General features: G+C 36.3%; 1 protein-coding gene across 7 annotated transcripts in view; it reads right to left on the reverse strand.

The window, feature by feature from the left end:
• Positions 1 to 18,358, reverse strand: part of MTHFD2L (methylenetetrahydrofolate dehydrogenase (NADP+ dependent) 2 like) — a 143,846-nt gene that overhangs the window by 74,715 nt on the left and 50,773 nt on the right. For all 7 annotated transcript variants that reach the window (XR_004052863.1, XM_030915724.1, XM_030915694.1 and 4 more), the window contains one exon: positions 3,949 to 4,041. Coding sequence is in view for 6 of the 7 variants with exons in the window: in XM_030915724.1 (XP_030771584.1) it covers positions 3,949 to 4,041 (93 nt within the window). In the remaining variant the exon portion in view is untranslated. The remainder of the gene's footprint in view (positions 1 to 3,948; positions 4,042 to 18,358) is intronic.

Here is an 18,358-nt window from a genome sequence, read left to right on the forward strand (position 1 = left end):
TGCTATTTGTATTTGTTTATTTCCCACACACAATGCACGATATGGTCATTCTGGTAATACTTTATTCCTATTGTCTGGTTATATGGGATTTCTTTTTTATATTCACTCACATTTTTTTCTATAATTTATAAATATCTACATGTTTTATTCCTAACTTCTCCAGGTGATTATTAATTAACTGGACATGTAGCAATCTTTAGTTATTTCTTATAAATTCTCAATTTTCTGGCCCTAAATTTCCCATTGGCTAAATATTTATTTCTTCAAGAAGACTGCAGAACTATATACAAATCTGTCTTCTACGTTCAACATACTTTTGTATTTAGTAAGAGGCATTAAAGGTGAAATAAAAAAGCAAGGCACAGGACTTGTTCCCACTGTCTTTGTTTAAAATGTCTTCTAACTAGGATTAGGATGGTGTGTGGCCAACTTGGCTACATCTAAAGTAGCGGCTCACCTGACTGGCGCCCTCTGGTGGTAAGAAAATACCCTCACGGGATGGTTGTGGGAGAGCCTCAACACCCACCACACCTAGAGGCTTGAGTACCTCCTGGCTCCTGTCTTTATTTTATATAGGCTTAAGTCTTCCTTCTCCCTCTCTTCCTTTATTTTCCTTTTCTTTTCCTTTTTCTGTCTTCTTTTTAAATATCTGGACTCAATGCTGATTTAGGTCTTTACAAATGAAGCTAGAGGATAAACTCAAGGAGGACAACAGTGTTGGCATTATGGTATAAGCTTTGACTTAGTCACAAGAGAGTATCAGTGTTTCTTGCAAGTGGATTGTGACTACCCATGTGCCATTTGTCATAATTATAAAACAAACCATGAGTAGGAAGGCATGCTGAGAGATTTTCCTCCACTAGTATAAAATATTCATTCAATATTGTATTTGGTAAATGTTATCTAAGGGTAATTGTCAAATATTCTGTATAAGTTGTTAACATTAGTCAAATAATACCTTTTAAGGATAATGTAAACTTCATTCTGCCTAAGGTTAGAAGTGGACAAAGATGAGCATTCAAATTCCTCTTTACTCAACAAATTCTGTGTCTTGTGTGTGAATACAAGTGCCTCTAAAAAGAAATCAGTATAGTATTTATCTGCCATGAAGGTATCAGTAGCTGAAACACTATTTCACTTAATGTTGATCTGTGGTCTGAAAAAGTTTACTAATTCTCTAAAGATGCCTGACGTCTGTCAATGCAGTTCAAAAATTTGCATTTGATATCACCCAAATATAATTTCTCAGAAAAAGAGGAAATGTGTATGGTTATCTGTACCATCTTACTGATTTTTTATTTTTCTGGGAAAAAGAACATTTCTATTTTTACTCTATGAGGAGCCAACTACTGTTCCTGCAGTCATGTATACATTCTAGGTTCCAGAAAAGGGCCTACAGAAGAATCAGATATTTTATTAAATTTGATTGAAACTATGTGTTCAAATACAAAACAAATTACAGCAAAATCTAGATCCATTAAATGAAATTGCAATACCTGTCCTCTCTGTTTCTACTTTCACACCCCTAGAGTCAGTTCTTGACACAACTGCAGACATAAGGTCTGACACGTTTCTAAAGGTGTGATCACTCCTTTAAAACCTAAGTCAGACCATATTGATCTGCTGTCAGCCGTTCTTGGCTTATATCAAAATCCTAACCATGGCCAACAACGTCCTACATGAGCTAACCCTGGCTACCTTCCCAACAACATTTCCTGCTAGTATCCTAATAATTTATTAATATTTAAGTGAAATCAGAGTAATATAATAAACCCTCAAAAACCTGTGTTCTGGAACACATCAAGCATGCTCCTGCTTAAGGACTTTGGTATGTGCTGTTCCCTCTGCTTGGAATGCTCTTCCCCAGGAATGGTTCTTGATTTGTGCCTTTACTTCATACAGATCTGCTTCTGTCAGTTATCTCCATGGGAAGCAGAATCCACCACATACAGTAATGAAATAATTTTTACAGAGATATATTCAGGGTAAGAGAAAAACAAAAGCTGTTGCCACACTCTTAGAGATTAGAAACTGGAGGAAGCTTGTACCATTCCTAGATCTGTAGGGGTAAGGGAGGAAACAATGTTACTGCAGCCCGGTGAGAGCCTTAGCTGTTGGGGAAGGGATGCTGAGCAAAAGCTATCAATGCAGGAGAAAGGAGAAAGAGAGTGGAAGAAGAAGAGAGTAGAGAAGGAACACCATGACCTCCCATTTCTCTTCTTCTCCTTCAGATATCCTACTAGTGCCAAACCTTGTTGGGAGCCAGTGACAGAGGAACACAGGTGAGTCCATCTTCATTAGTCAGCCTCTCAGGGCCAGACCAGGGCAGGGAAAGGCAAACATTGGGGTTGGTGGACAAATGGAGAATGGCCAGGACAAGAACTCTACTCAAAAGGTCACCTCCCAAAAAAGATCTTCACCAATTAATCAATCTAAAACAGTATCCCCAAAACACTATTTCTTCAACCAATTTCATTACAGCACTTATCATTATCTGACATTATATTTTACTGTTTATTTGCTCTCTCTCCCACTAAGATATAAGTTCTACGAGGGCTAGCACTTCATCATTTGTATTCATTGCTATATTCCTAAAATTTAAAACAGATACTGTTGCATAGGAAGGGTCCAATATTTATTGAATGAATGAATTTAGTACTACCTTTGCTATTCAAAAGTACACGTTTAATTAAAATCAGAGTATATGATAAACTCTCAAATATCTGTAAGTGAATTATCCATACACAAGCCCCATATTCCAGCCTTTTCCACGTTCTAAAGTATCTTTCTTATTAACTTACCCTGTATGAAAACACAAATAAATTTAAATAAATTTAACCTTATGAAATATAAGTATACATATACATGTATTTCATAAAGCATTCTTTTATATATTAAAATAGAGAATTAAAGAGTTTCATCATTGAAGGAAGCATTAAAATGCAATGAACCCAACCTAGTACTCAGTACATAGACATTATCTACAATGGTCCTTTAAATGGTAGGGAGTAAAGAAAGAATGTAATTCCTTCTCCAAAGAACATATGTTCAAAAAAATTACAACTGTTTCCATGCATTTTTAGCTATGTTGTTTAATTTATTGAACTAGTTTGATAATGTTGAAAGGGGATGATTTTTTTGTCAACCAAAATGGGGCAAAATTCAATGAACAATGGCAAATAATGCTCTATGAAATCCCACTTATGTTTTTATCTATTTTGCTAATCACTGTAGAGATAAGGAACTTACTATCTCAAGAACTGGTGACTTTGAGACAGTTTTTATTATTATAAAAGTTTGGGCTTGTGTGTTTTTCTTTATGTTAAAAAAAAAAAAAAAAAAAAAGTTGTTGCATCTCTTTAGGTAATACTTTCTTTCTTCCAGACCAAACATTCTCAGTTCATCAGACCAAATTTCATGTCATCTTTTTGGAAAGATTCTTATCCTAGATACTATCCTTTGGACATGGTCTCATCCATCAACTTTTCCCCTAAAGTCTAGACTTCAGAACATAATTCTTCAGCCTGGCTGTTTAGGGCAGCACAGTGACTATCTGTTCCCCTCACCTGAACATTCTATGTTCCTTGATACAACTTGAAAGTACCAGTTTTATTGTTCTCCATAGCTACAATGTATTATTTACCTGAACCAACCTTTTTCTGTAAATGCTGTTAAACCATGTTTGTCAAAGCAATTAGCAAAGTGCACATTGTTCTTGTGCTTAATCTGTCATCCCAAAAGCTGTTTGGGTTTTCCATAATAAAGTAACAAATGCTAACATAGGCACAATGGACTGATATAATGATTGCCAAGAGACAGAATCCAATCAACAGAAGTTAGTCATACATACACCTAACTCTCTCAGAAAGCTTTCAAACATGTCAGCATTTAGGACAGGAATTATTCTGCTGATGACATTCCAAAAAATAACAGTCACTAAGGACTTACCTGCAGCAACTATGATAATATCTGCCAGCTGCGTATGAATCTTCAGTTGTTCTTTGGGGGTGTATCTGTGAGCTATTGTCACAGTTGCATCACCTGGAATACAGAAGAATTTCTATCAATGATTACTGAACTTTTAAAAATTTTACAAATGCTCTAAATCTACAAGAGTTTCACTTATTTCCTAAGAGTAGAAAAGCTACTTTTACATGACTAAATCACATTGAGCACAAAAGCTAGACCAGAAAACCAAGAGGAACCAAAATATTGTACCCTTCAATTAAATGAAAGGAAAACCAAATGAGACCAAATCAGGGTAAGTGCCGATCATCATCGGAGAGCTATGAGTAGAGTCCCTGAAATACAGAGTTTGAAAATTCTGTGTTGACTGGTTAATACATTAGGATACAGGATACTCATTGTCTTCATAATGACAGGCAAACAAGTACGAAAAGCAACAAGATAAGTGAACAAAAAATGGGACAATATATTATGGGAGCATAACTGAGAGATTAATTCTATCTTGAGAAGGTGTCTAGGAAGGATTCCTAAAGGAGGAAATACATTTTTTAGGTCTTAATGCATGAGTAGAAGTATTCCAATCAGGTAAGGAAGAAAAAGGCATTCCAAGCTAAAGAATAGTAGGAAAAAGCTAACCAACTTTGAAAGTGGGTATTTAGATAATAGCGAAATTTTTTGTCATAGGTTAAGGTACATCACAGGAAGTTTTTATATGAAAACCTTAAGGAAGTGATGAATGAACAACAGAGGCAAGAGATTCCAATACTTAAAGTGTGAGCCATGAAACGGGAGTGAGGGAAAGTTGGTGGTAAAGTGCAGTCAAGAGGACTTCTGGTAAGAATATGGCTAAGACTGTATCTTGTCTTCTCCTGGAAGATGTGCATATGTTACACAGTTAACCAAAACAACAAAAGTTACATGATCACCATTTGTAGAAAAACTGGAAGACCTAATTTCTACAGACTCCAAAAACATGTTAAGAGTTACCAAAAGCAGCAATTAGTAGATGCCATACAGGGAGAAAGGCATCTAAGAAATGAGGAGAATGACAACATGGCCGGCAGTGGGAGATCTCTGAAATTGACCGCAAAAATACACTTCTACGAAAAGTTTATCCCAAAGTGCAAAAAAATATAGCTTTCCTAATTTGGGCAGTGAGAAAAGAAATAAAGGCAGAAGAGACTTCCGGGACCCAGTATAGTTTAGAGTGGGTGGGAACACATTTACATAGAGGGGCTATTTTGGAAGAAAGCAATCTGACTCTGTGAAAATAATAAAGGAGTCAGAAGGCTGCACAGGACCTCCTATAACTCCCAGCAGAAGTGTCCTGTAAACAGTAGATCTAAAAACATCCAACTCATTCAACGATGAGTAATAAAAATGGATGTGACACAGCATCAACAAAAGGATAGTATGTAAGGGCAAACCCAGGGGAATTTGGGGAGTGATGAAGCTGTTCTGATTCTAGTGGTGTTAGACTAATTAATTTAATAGATGACTATATGCATTTGTCTAAATTAATGAAACTGCACACCAAAAAGAGTAAATTTTACCATATGCAAATTTTTAAAAAATAAAAAGATACATTTAAAAAGTGTCAGAACCAAGACAAAAGGCAAAATAAAGATAAAAAAAAACTTAAGAACTTAGCAATGTACCAATAAACTCAAAAAAAGTCATTGAAAAGTTGAACATTATGACCAAATATTATACAAAAATATTTATTTATTTTTGTGTGTGTTTAACTTTTATTTTAAGTTCAAGGGTACATGTGCAGGTTGGCTATATAGGTAAGCTCATGTCACGAGGGTTTATTGTACAGATTATTTCATCACTAAAATATGAAGCCTAGTACCCATTAATTAGTTTTCCTAATTCCCTCCCTCCTCCCAACCTCCACCCACCGGTTAGCCTCAGTGTCTGTTGTTCCCCTCTCTGGGCCCATTTGCCCTCATCATTTAGCTCCTACTTATAAGTGACAGCATGCAGTATTTGGATTTCTGTTCCTGCACTAATTTGCTAAAGATAATGGCCATCCATGTTCCTGTAAAGGATGTGATCTCATTCTTTTTTTATGGCTGCATAGTATTCCATGGTGTGTGTGTGTAGTGTGTATGTATATATATACACACACCACATTTTCTTTATCTAGTCTACCATTAATGGGCATTTAGGTTGATTTCATGTCTTTGTGACTGTGAATAGTGCTGCAATGAATGTGTGCATGTGTCTACGATAGAACAATTTATATTCCTTTGGGTGTATGCCCAGGAATGGGATTGCTGGGTCCAATGGTAGTTCTGTTTTTAGGTCTCTGAAGAATTACCCTGCTGTTTTCCACAATGGTTGAACTAATTTACACTCCCACCAATGGTGTATAAACATTCTTTTTTTTTCACGACCTCGCCAGAATCTGTTATTTTTTAACTTTTTAATAATAGTCATTCTGATTGGTGTGAGATGATGGAATGACCAACCAGATAATAAAAGTATAAGAATATTTGAAAGTATAAAGTAAAAAATTAAAAAATATATTTTCAAATAATTTTTACTGCCAAATAGCAGGTCGGAGACAAAACAAATGGAATGAGGGGAGAAAATAAAAAATTTTATCATTTATTTATTTTACTAGAATATCAGTAGCCACCCTACAAATAAATAGAGAATTGAAAGTACTATATAATGTTGTAATTATTAAGGTAAGGAAAACCTTCTTAAATTTTTTTTAAATGCACAAAGAAAAAAACTGTAAAAAAATAAAAACAATAAACAGAACAGAAAATAATATAATTTTACCGTATATATTTATAATAAAAACAAATATAAATTTCCCTAAGTCATTTATTTAAAAGAACAATATTTTCAAATTGACTTACAAAGCCAAATGTAATTATATGTTTTGCTAATTCTATACAATATATATTATACACATAAAACAAAGTTATTCGGAATTCAGAAATGTTGAAAGCAAACATGGAGCAGGAAAATCCCAAAAAATAATGCTTTTTGTCAAACAAAAAGTCAGCACTAAATAAAACAAAGAGGCACACATTATAAAGTAAAAGAGTGATTCAAATAAAGATAGAAAAATAATAAATATGTAAGAAAAAGAAATAGAATTCCTATAAGCAGAAATTACAGGAGATACATATAGGAAGAAAATATATTGCATTTGTTTAATTTATTTTTGAATAACTTTCTCAGTTCATGACAGATCAAGGATACAGAAAATGTCAATAACTTAACTAATGATGGATATATGACTATATCAAACTCAGAAAATAATACATTTTCTTCTCGTGCAAATGGTATAAACTTGGTTACAAAGAAAATTTAATACCAAAAAGTAACAATTAGATAGACTATAATTTTATTTGATTACAACTCAATAAAATTATAATTATTGACAAAATCGGGAAAAAAAATCCTTCATAAAGAGACCCTTCTATTGGAAGTTTTAAAAAATTCTATTTTAAATAATTATTGGGTCAAAATAAAAAAAATTGCAAAAGTTTTAGAAACATTTGTAATGACACTTCATATTAGATCCTATAAAATAAAATAAAAATAAATATGTAAAAAAAATTGTGGACAAATTATTATATCAATAAAACAGAAATAATAAAATGAATCATTTAACTTCAGAAATTAAAGAACAATAAACAAATGAAACTAGAAAAAAACTATAAAAGTTAAAATGTATTTCATAAATCTAAAAAACTAGACTACTATAAGAAACATTGAGATAATTCAATAAATTAATCAAGTAAAAATCAAATATACAGAAGTAAATAGCTTTCATATGTAACATCTTAGAAAATACATTGTAAGAAAAGGCCCCATTATAATAGCAGTACAAAAGGTAAAATACTTAAAATAAGCTTAACAAAAAATGTGCAAAATCTATGTAGTAAAAGAAAATCTCCAGAATAATACCAAAATAAGACCAAGAAACTAGAAAGATAAACCATGTCCTTGGATAGGAATGTTTAATATCATAAAGATTAGAATTCTACCTATATTCATTAGAAATATAATTAAAGTCCAATAAAAATGGACTTTTGAAAGTATGTAATTTGATACTAAGTTTAATGTAGAAAAATAAAAGATAATCAGGAAAACTTTGAAAAGGAAGAACAATGAGAGGCAACTAACAGCCTTTTTTATTTTAGTTGGTACCACCTTCTGCCCAGTTATTTACAGAAAAGTCTAAAAGTCTCCTTGGTTATTCTCTTTCTTTCACTCACTATAAACCATCAAGAATGTCGAGTATATATTTACAACCACCTCAAGGTTATCAAAGTTATAAAACACCCACCCATCTCTGCTTTAGTCCTGGTCTCCTACATTTGAAAAGGTTCCTTAATACCTTAACAACTCACTCAAGTGTTCTCTAATTCCAAATGAGAGCCTCCCAAATCCCTACCAAAAAAAAAAAAAAAAAAAAATCAAAACCAAAATGAAACTGAAACTTCCCATTTCTATCGGTACTGACTATTTCATCAAGAAATTGACAGAGACATGAAATCCAGTGATTTGTACACACATATAAGTAACAATCTAAAATTTCAGGCAAAAGAAAAGTATATCAGGATAAATTTCAATCTGCATGGAAAACCCTTGTAGGTAATTTCATTCCCTTTTCAATACTATCAGGTTAACTTGATATTCCTCAGTGAGTTTGGCTGTTCATGTCCATGGAAACTTATCAAAGTCATATTTGAACTTGATTGATCAGAGTTTATGACTATACCAATACCAAACCACGGAAAGGCATTCAGCCTGTTATTTGGAAGACCTGATGATGAAGAGAAGTGAACCAAACAGCTAAAAGCAAATGTGTTCAAATAATACCTCAGACTCTTCTGATCTTTGCTGGTGAGCACCTGAATGCCTGTTCCTGGTCCTGACACCTAGCTTTCCTGTTAAACCTATTCTTATTTAACTCATCTTCTTTGGCATGTGAAAATTCTTGTCATTCCTATATTCAATTCTTATTGTCCATTAATTTTCTTCAACTAATCCTCTGGCTTGCTGCACCTATTTTTTTTTCTGTCTTCTCAGCTTTTTCCAATGGCAGCTAGTACTAGCAAGTCGCAGCAGGTACTCAAGAATGATGCATATCTCTGACCTTCAGATGACTTTTTCCCACACTCACAGTTGTATTCTTCTAGAGTGCATATGAGAACAGTGTGGGCTAGGGCCTCATTTTCTATCACACAGAACTAGATAAGCAGAGTTTATAAGTAACTATTTTGTGCCTAGTGTTTTATAATATGTTTCTAAGACACAGGAAGAATAAATTACAGTTGTCCCTCAGTATCTGTCAGTATCTGGGAAGGACTGGTTCCAGGGCCCCTGATGCACTGGCAGATACTAAAATCCACAAATGCTCGAGTTTCTGATATAAAATAACATAGTATTTGAATATAACCTATGCATACCCTCCCACATACTTTAAATCATCTTTAGATTACATATTACTTAGGTATTATAAGTAATACCTAATACAATGTAAATGCTATGTAAACAGTTTTATACTATTTTTATATTATTTTTGTTGTTTTAATATTATTTTCTCTAAATATTTTTAATCATAGACAGTTGAATCCACAGATGTGGAACCCACAGATACAGAGGGCCTTCTGTACTTAGACTCTATCTTCTAGAATCTTAGAGTTGTCTTAGAAATAAATAATAGATAGACAAAATGTGTTTTTTTAATTGTATAAAAATCTAGATTCAACCAAGAATTACCAATTAGGATCCATCTGAGCAGTTTTCTAGGCTATCATTACCTCTGTAGTTTATGCAAAATAAAATATCGTAGCAAACAGTTGTTAGTAATTAGCACAGAATGCCAATTTGAAGCAAATAATATTTGCTATTTAAAAAAAAAGCTCGAACAAACAGCACAATGTGCTTCATTTGTTAGTATCATTTTTTTTTTGGTGGGTGAGGGGGAGCTTGAAATTACCTTAATGAGGAATTCACTGTTCTTGGACTTTTCTGGGCCATTCTCTACCTTCATTTATTCAATAATCAATAAATGATCCTATAAATCCCTTAAACAGGATTCTCTGGTTGTGTCTTGGCCGCACCCTTGAAAAACTTGCATATACTTTTTCAGTGGCTCTCTAGCCTCACTCCGAGCAGAATGAAATAGTTATTTGCTGAGTAAACTAAAAAACCAGAGCCTATGGAACGTTCCTGGTAAGACTGGCAATGAGTAGTACTGTCCATGTGCCAGCTTTCAACTCTGGGTTCTGTGTCTTTTACTCCTATAGTAAGATGTTTTCCTCTGCAACTCTACAGCCATCACTGAAAACATGATTCTTCTGTTTTAATTATAGAAAGATTTCACAAGCATTCTAACTATTGTCTTTGGAAAATAATTCATTTTATTGAAGACTAAAGAACTAAAAATCATGACAAAAAAAAATTTATAGAAAGCATACCAGAATCATGCTAGGCAACAAGAATACACAATTCTCTATTATCATATGGAAAGCAGGTACACAAATAAGAATCATAATACAGTGTGCTAGGTTTCATGTTAGAAGGAGGTAGAAGTTACAGTGTTGTCAAGAGCGTCATTATTTACTCCATCTGAGAAGGGCATGGGGCAGTTGAAGGTGTCAGAGAAGACAGATTGTTAAGGTGAGTACAGATTTGTTTTGCTTCTGCTTCAATTCCCCTTTAAATATACTTTTGGTATCCTTTCCCATTGATAAAACTACTTTCCAGAAAATATGAGGAGAGCATATTACTTAGTCTTGACTGTAAGAAATTTCTTCATTATAAGAGCTAAAGTCTACCTTTTTACTGCTTCTATCATGATCCTAGATCTGTCTTCAACAGAAACACAAAATAAGTCTCAACTTCCTTTCCCATGAGGCAAATCTTCAAACACCTGCCTGATCCTGAATCAGCAGGTAAAGCAAAATGGCAAACCAATCTGAGCTAGAACCTTACATGTAGAGTTTTCTTTTGTCTCTTTCTCGCGATAAGGAGAATCTGCGTCATTCCCAATATATTAGTTCATGTCATGGTCTGGTTTAAAGGAGAAATCAGTGAGAGAAACACACAGGAAGGAAAACTCAATAATCATGCACAGAACAGCAATGGAAAAAAAGAAGCCTGGGTTCTGTTTTAGACAAATGAAGCCAAAAATTCTAAATTTGAATATTTCTTTATCTCTGCAAGCTACTATTGCATCTTTAAGCAATGAATAAATAAATTATAAAAACAAACTAAAAATAAGCTTTCTACAGAGAAACTCTATAGACATTAAATGCAATTTTGGTAAGGTGGTCAGGGGCAACCTGAAGTGACATTTGGACAAAAACCTGAAGGAAGTAACTTGGGGAAAAAAGTATTCCAGGAAGAAAGGAAATCAGGTGCAAAGACACTGAGACATGAGCACATAAGACATATTCCAGGAAAGCAGATATGGCTGGGGCAGTGGGCAGTGATGGGGTATGAGAATGCCAGGAAGTGATTTAGGAGATATAGCCCAGGGACAGACCATATAAGGTCTTGCATATCATGGTAAGGAACCTGGATGTTATTCTCCTGTCATGTTGTGATGGGTATTACAGGAAGACATGGGTGATCAAGACCTACCATGTGGAAAACAGACTGTGAATGAAAGATGGGACAAGGGTGGATGCAGGGAAACTAGTTCATAAATATTTCAGTGTTCCAAATGAGAAACAGAAGTTGTCTCAACTAGGATCTTATTAGCCCAGGTGGTGATATCACAGGCATATTTTACATAGATTGCTAATGTTAGATAAAGGATGTGAGAGAAAGAGAGAAGTCAAGGATTTACTGATCAATCAGAAAAATTGATGGTACCACTCATTAAGATGGGGAAAACTAAGGGGAGTAAAATTATGAGTGAAGGTTTTCATATAAGATTGAAATGGGTATTAGCCATGCAACTGGAGTTCTCAAGTGCATAATGGTTATATGGGTCTAAAGCATACAGGAGACAGAAATGATATTTAAAGCCATAGGGCTGCAAAGGCCCACTGAGGGACTGGCTATGAATAAAAAGTCCTGGTGTCATTCCAATGTTTCCTTGAGAAATCATTCTCAACACTGACCACACTGGATTTTTCCATGGAGTCTTCTAAAATATACTTGCTGACACTCAGGTTCTACTTATAATGATTCTGATTTAATTTTTATCTGTGTTGGGCATAGGCAGTTCTATTTGTAAAGCCTCCTGATGATTCTAGTGGGCAGCTAAGGTTGAGAACTACTGGTTTAAAAGTTGGGAGGCAAAGAATGTCCCAGAAACGGAGAATGAGAAGAAATGTTTAGTGAGGTAAGAGTAATGCTGCCAACGATAGCTTTAATCTATGCTTAAATGATAAAAGAAATTACCCTATAAAATGTGGCTCTTTTGTTAACAAGCATTTTATGAATATTATTCAATTTATTTTATAGTTTTCTGTTTATAAAATCTCTCAGAAGAAATATTTTTTAGTTTTAATGTTAGAAAATTGTTTTATTTTTATTGAGCACATGTTTATTTTTAATCTTAAAGACAATTCATTGGATAACTGTCATTTATTTTCCTGCTAACAAGCTCTCAGAATAAAATTAGTGACCCAATCATAGCACATCTAGTTTAAACTCTATTAAATAAATTCATCAAACATACATCCAGCACCATTATATAAAATGCAGTGTGCTTGACGTTGGGAATATATCCATGCAGACCTAATAATATGCCTATCTTTAGTAGAAGTCTTTGGCTCTACTTTTAGTTCCAGCCCTCCCCTCCCCTTTTTCTTCACTATTCTCATTTGCATTGTGTTTTAAACATTGCTGTGTGCTCATGAGTGTGGAATTTTTAGTTTTAAGTTAAGAACAGTAACAAGAAGGTGACTGGCAAGATGGCTGAATAGGAGCAGCTCCAGTCTGCAGCTCCCAGCAAGATCAATGCAGAAGGTGGGTGATTTCTGCATTTCCAACTAAGGTACTTGGCTCATCTCATTGGGACTGGTTAGACAGTGGGTGCAGCCCACAGAGGGTGAGCTGAAGCAGGGTGGGGTGTCATCTCACCCAGGAAGCACAAGGGGTCGAGGAATTCCCTCCCCTAGCCAAGGGAAGCCATGAGAAACTGTGATGTGAGGGACGATGTATTCCAGCCCAGGTACTATGCTTTTCCCACAGTCTTTGCAACCTGCAGACCAGGAGATTCCCTCGGGTGCCTATACCACCAGGGCCCTGGGCTTCAAGCACAAAATTGGGCGGCCGTTTGGGCAGTCACCAAGCTAGCTGCAGGAGTTTTTTTCTCATATCCCAGGGTCGCATGGAATGTCAGCAAGACAGAACCGTTCACTCTGTGGGGGCTGAAGCCAGGGAGCCAAGTGGTCTAGTTCAGCAGATCCCACCCCACAGAGCGCAGCAAGCTAAGATCCACTAGCTTGAAATTCTCACTGCCAGCATAGCAGTCTGAAGTCGACCTGGGATGCTCGAGCTTGTTCAGGATGGCAGGGGGGAATTCTGCCATTACTGAGGCTTGAGTAGGTGGTTTCCCCTCACAGTGTAAACAAAGCCACAGGGAAGTTCAAATGAGGTAGAGCCAACAAAGCTGCTGTTGCCAGACTGTCTCACTGGATTCCTCCTCACTGGGAAGGGCATCTCTGAAAGAAAGGCAGCAGCCCCTGTCAGGGGCTTATAGATAAAACTCTCATTCCCTGGGACAGAGCACCTGGGGGAAGGGGCGACTGTGGGTGCAGCTTCAGCAGACTTAAACATTCCTGCCTGCCAAGCTCTTAAGAGAGCAGTGGATCTCCCAGAACAGCATTCGAGCTCTGCTAAGGGACAGACTGCCTCCTCAAGTGGATCCCTGACCCCCATGCCTTCTGACTGGGAGACACCTCCCAGCAGGGGTCGATAGACACCTCATACAGGAGAGCTCTGGCTGGCATCTGGCGGGGGCCCCTCTGGGATGAAGCTTCTAGAGGAAAGAACAGGCAGCAATCTTTGATGTTCTGCAGCCTCCACTGGTGATACCCAGGCAAAGAGGGATTGGAGTGGACCTTCAGCAAACTCCAGTAGACCTGCAGCAGAGGGGCCTGTTAGAAGGAAAACTACCAAACAGAAAGGAATAGCATCAACATCAACAAAAAGGACGTCCACACAAAAACCCTATCCGAAGGTCACCAACATCAAAGAACAAAGGTAAGTAAGTCCACAAAGATGAGGAAAAACCAGCGCAAAAAAGGCTGAAAATTCCAAAAACAAGAACGCCTCTTCTACTCCAAAGGATCACAACCCCTCACCACCAAGGGAACAAAACTAGATGAAGGATGAATTTGACGAATTGACAGAAGTAGGCTTCAGAAGGTGGGTAATAACAAACTCCTCTGAGCTAAAGGAGCATGTTCTAACCCAATGCAAGGAAGACAAGAACCTTGAAAAGAGGTTACAGGAATTGCTAACTAGAATAACCAATTTAGGGATGAACATAAATGACCTGATGGAGCTGAAAAACACAGCACGAGAACTTTGTGAATCATACACAAGAATCAATAGCAGATTGATCAAGCAGAAGAAAGGATATCAGAGATTAAAGATCAACTTAATTAAATAAAGCAAGAAGACAAGATTAGAGAAAAAAGAATGAAAAGGAAGGAACAAAACCTCCAAGAAATATGGGACTATGTGAAAAGACCAAACCTATGTTTGACTGCTATACCTAAAAGTGGCAGGGAGAATGGAACCAAGTTGGAAAACACTCTTCAGAATATTATCCAGGAGAACTTCCCCACCCTAGCAAGACAGGCCAACATTCAAATTCAGGAAACACAGAAGAACACCACAAAGATACTCCAAGAGAAGAGCAATACCAAGACACATAACCATCACATTCAACAAGGTTAAAATGAAGGAAAAAATGTTAAGGGCAGCCAGAGAGAAAGGTTGGGTTACCCACAAAGGCACAAAGGGAAGCCCATCAGACTAACAACAGATCTTTCTGCAGAAACACTATAGGCCAGAAGAGAGTAGGGGCAAATATTCAACATTCTTAAAGAAAAAAATTTTCAATTCAGAATTTCATATCCAGCCAAACTAAGCTTCATAAGAGAAGAAGAAAAAAAATCCTTTACAGACAAGTAAATGCTGAGAGATTTTGTCACCACCAGGCTTGCCTTACAAGAGCTCCTGAAGAAAGCATGAAATATGGAAAGTAAAAACCAATATCACCCACTGCAAAAACATACCAAATTGTAAAGACCTTCAACACTATGAAGAAATAGCATCAACTAATGGGCAAAATAACCAGATAGCATCATAATGACAGGATCGAATTCACACATAACAATATTAAACTTAAATGTAAAAGGGTTAAATGCCCCAATTAAAAGGCACAGACTAGCAAATTGGATAAAGACTCAAGACCCATCAGTGTGCTGTATTCAGGAAACCCATCTCATGTGCAAATTCTACACACTAGAAAAAGAGGGACTCCTCCCTAATTCATTTTATGAGGCCGGCATCATCCTGATACCAAAACCTGGCAGAGACACAACATAAAAAGAAAATTTCAGGCCAATATCCCTGATAAACATCAATGTGAAAGTTCTCAGTAAAATACTGGCAAACCAAATCCAGCAGCACATGAAAAAGCTTATCCAGCACAATCAAGTTGGCTTCATCAATGGGATGCAAGGCTGGTTCAATATACGCGAATCAATAAACAGAATCCATCACATAAACAGAACCAAAGACAAAAACCACATGATTATCTCAATAGATACAGAAAAGGCCTTCAATAAAACTCAGCATGACTTCATGCTAAAAACTCTCAATAAACTAGATATTGATGGAACGCATCTCAAAATAATAAGAGCTATTTATGACAAACCCACAGTCAATATCATACTCATTGGGCAAAAGCTGGAAACATTCCCTTTGAAAACTGGCACAAGACAAGGATGCCCTCTCTCACCATTCCTATTGACTATAATATTGTAAGTTCTGGTCAGGGAAATCAGGCAAGAGAAAAAAAAATAAAGGGTATTCAAATAGGAAGAGAGGAAGTCAAATTGTCTCTGTTTGCAGATGACGTATTTAGAAAACCCTATTACCTCAGCCCCAAATCTCCTTAAGCTGATAAGCAACTTCAGCAAAATCTCAGGATACAAAACCAATGTGAAAAAATAACAAGTATTCCTATACATCAATAATAGACAAACAGCCAAATAATGAGTGCACTCCCATTGACTATTGCTACAAAGAGAATGAAATACCTAGGAATACAACTTAAAGGGATATGAAGGACCTCTTCAAGAAGAACTACAAACCACTGCTCAAGAAAATAAGAGAGGACACAAACAAATGGAAAAATATTCCATGTTCACAGATAGGAAGAATCAATATCATGAAAATGGCCATACTGCCCAAAGTAATTTAAAGATTCAATGCTATCCCCATCAAGCTATCACTAACTTTCTTCACAAAATTAGAAAAAAAAAAAAAACTTTCATATAGAACCAACAAAAAGCCCGTATAGCCAAGACAATCCTAAGCAAAAAGAACAAAGCTAGAGGCATCATACTACATGTCTTCAAACTATACTACAACACCACAGTAATCAAAACAGCACAGTACTGGTACCAAAACAGATATATAGACCAATGGAACAGAACAGAGGCCTCAGAAATAACGCCACACATCTACAACCATCTGATCTGTGACAAACCTTACCAAAAAAAAAAAAAAAAAAAAAAAAAAAAAGTTATAGGAAAAGGATTCCCTATTTAATCAATGGTGTTGGGAAAACTGGCTAGCCATATGCAGAAAACTGAAACTGGAATCTATCCTTACACCTCATACAAAAATTAACTCAAGATGCATTAAAGACTTAAACATAAGGCCTAAAACTATAAAAGCCCTAGAAGAAAACCTAGGCAATACCATTCAGGACATAAGTATGGGCAAAGTCTTCGTGACTGAAACACCAAAAGCAATGGCAACAAGAGCCAAAATAGAAAAATGGGATCTAATTAAACTAACGAGCTTCTCCACAGCAAAAGACACTGTCATCAGAGCGAACAGGCAACCTAGACAATGGGAGATTTTGCAATCTATCCATCTGACAAAGGGCTAACATACAGAATCTACAAGAAACTGAAACAACTTTACAAGAAAGAAAAAACAACCCCATCAAAAAGTGGGTGAAGTATATGAACAGAAGACATTTATGTGGCCAAAAAACATATTTTTTGTTTTCTCAAAAGAAGACATTTATGTGGCCAAAAAACATATTTAAAAAGTTCACCATCACTGGTCATTAGAGAAATGTAAATCAAAACCATAATGAGATATCAATCTCACACCAGTTAGAATGGAGATCATTAAAAAGTCAGGAAATAGATACTGGAGAGGATGTGGACAAATAGGAACGCTTTTACACTCTTGGTGGGAGTGTAAATTAGTTCAACCATTGTGGAAGACAGTGTGGTGATTCCCCAAGGATCTAGGACCAGAAATACCATTTGACCCAGCAATCCCATTACTGGGCATATACCCAAAGGATTATAAATCATTCTGTTATAAAGACACATGCACACACACATTTATTGCAGCATTACTCATAACAGCAAAGACTTGGAACCAACCCAAATGCCCATCAATGATATACTCGATAAAGAAAATGTGGCACATATTCACCATGGAATACTATGCAGCCATAAAAAAGAATGAGTTCATGTTCTTTGCAGGGACATGGATGAAGCTAGAAACCATCATTCTCAGCAAACTAACACAGGAACAGAAAACCAAACACCACATGTTCCCATTCATAAGTGGGAGTTGAACAATGAGAACACATGGACACAGGGAGGGAAACATCACACACCAGGGCCTGTTGGGTGGTGGGGGGCAAGGTGAGGGATAACATTAGGAGAAATACCTAATGTAGATGACGGGTTAATGGGTGCAGCAAACCATCATGGCACACGTACACCTATGTAAGAAACCTGCATGTTCTGCACATGTATCCCAGAACTTAAAGGGTTTTTTTGTATTGTTTTGTTTTTTGTTTTTTAGTGTCAGGCTTTTGGCCTCACTCTCCCTGTGCAAACCAGTAAAAGGTCTAGGATTTGTGAGCTGTCCTTGCTCCCACTTGTTTTGTTTTGATACATGTTTTCTAATAATCCAGTTTGTCTCTTCTCCCCTGCAGGCCATCAAACTCCAAACGGTCATGCAACTGGAGCCTCATACAATGGCCTCTTCTGCTGGGGACCCTTAGATAAGCTTCTGAGGCAGACTGGACTGACATTTCCTCAAAACGGCACCCCGTCAGCAGCAAGCAGTTAAGATCAGTCTTTGCCCTTATCACTATCCTTATTCTAACGGCAGTTAG

This window comes from Rhinopithecus roxellana, chromosome 2 (assembly GCF_007565055.1).
Source record: "Rhinopithecus roxellana isolate Shanxi Qingling chromosome 2, ASM756505v1, whole genome shotgun sequence".
NCBI classification, from domain to species: Eukaryota; Metazoa; Chordata; class Mammalia; order Primates; family Cercopithecidae; genus Rhinopithecus; species Rhinopithecus roxellana.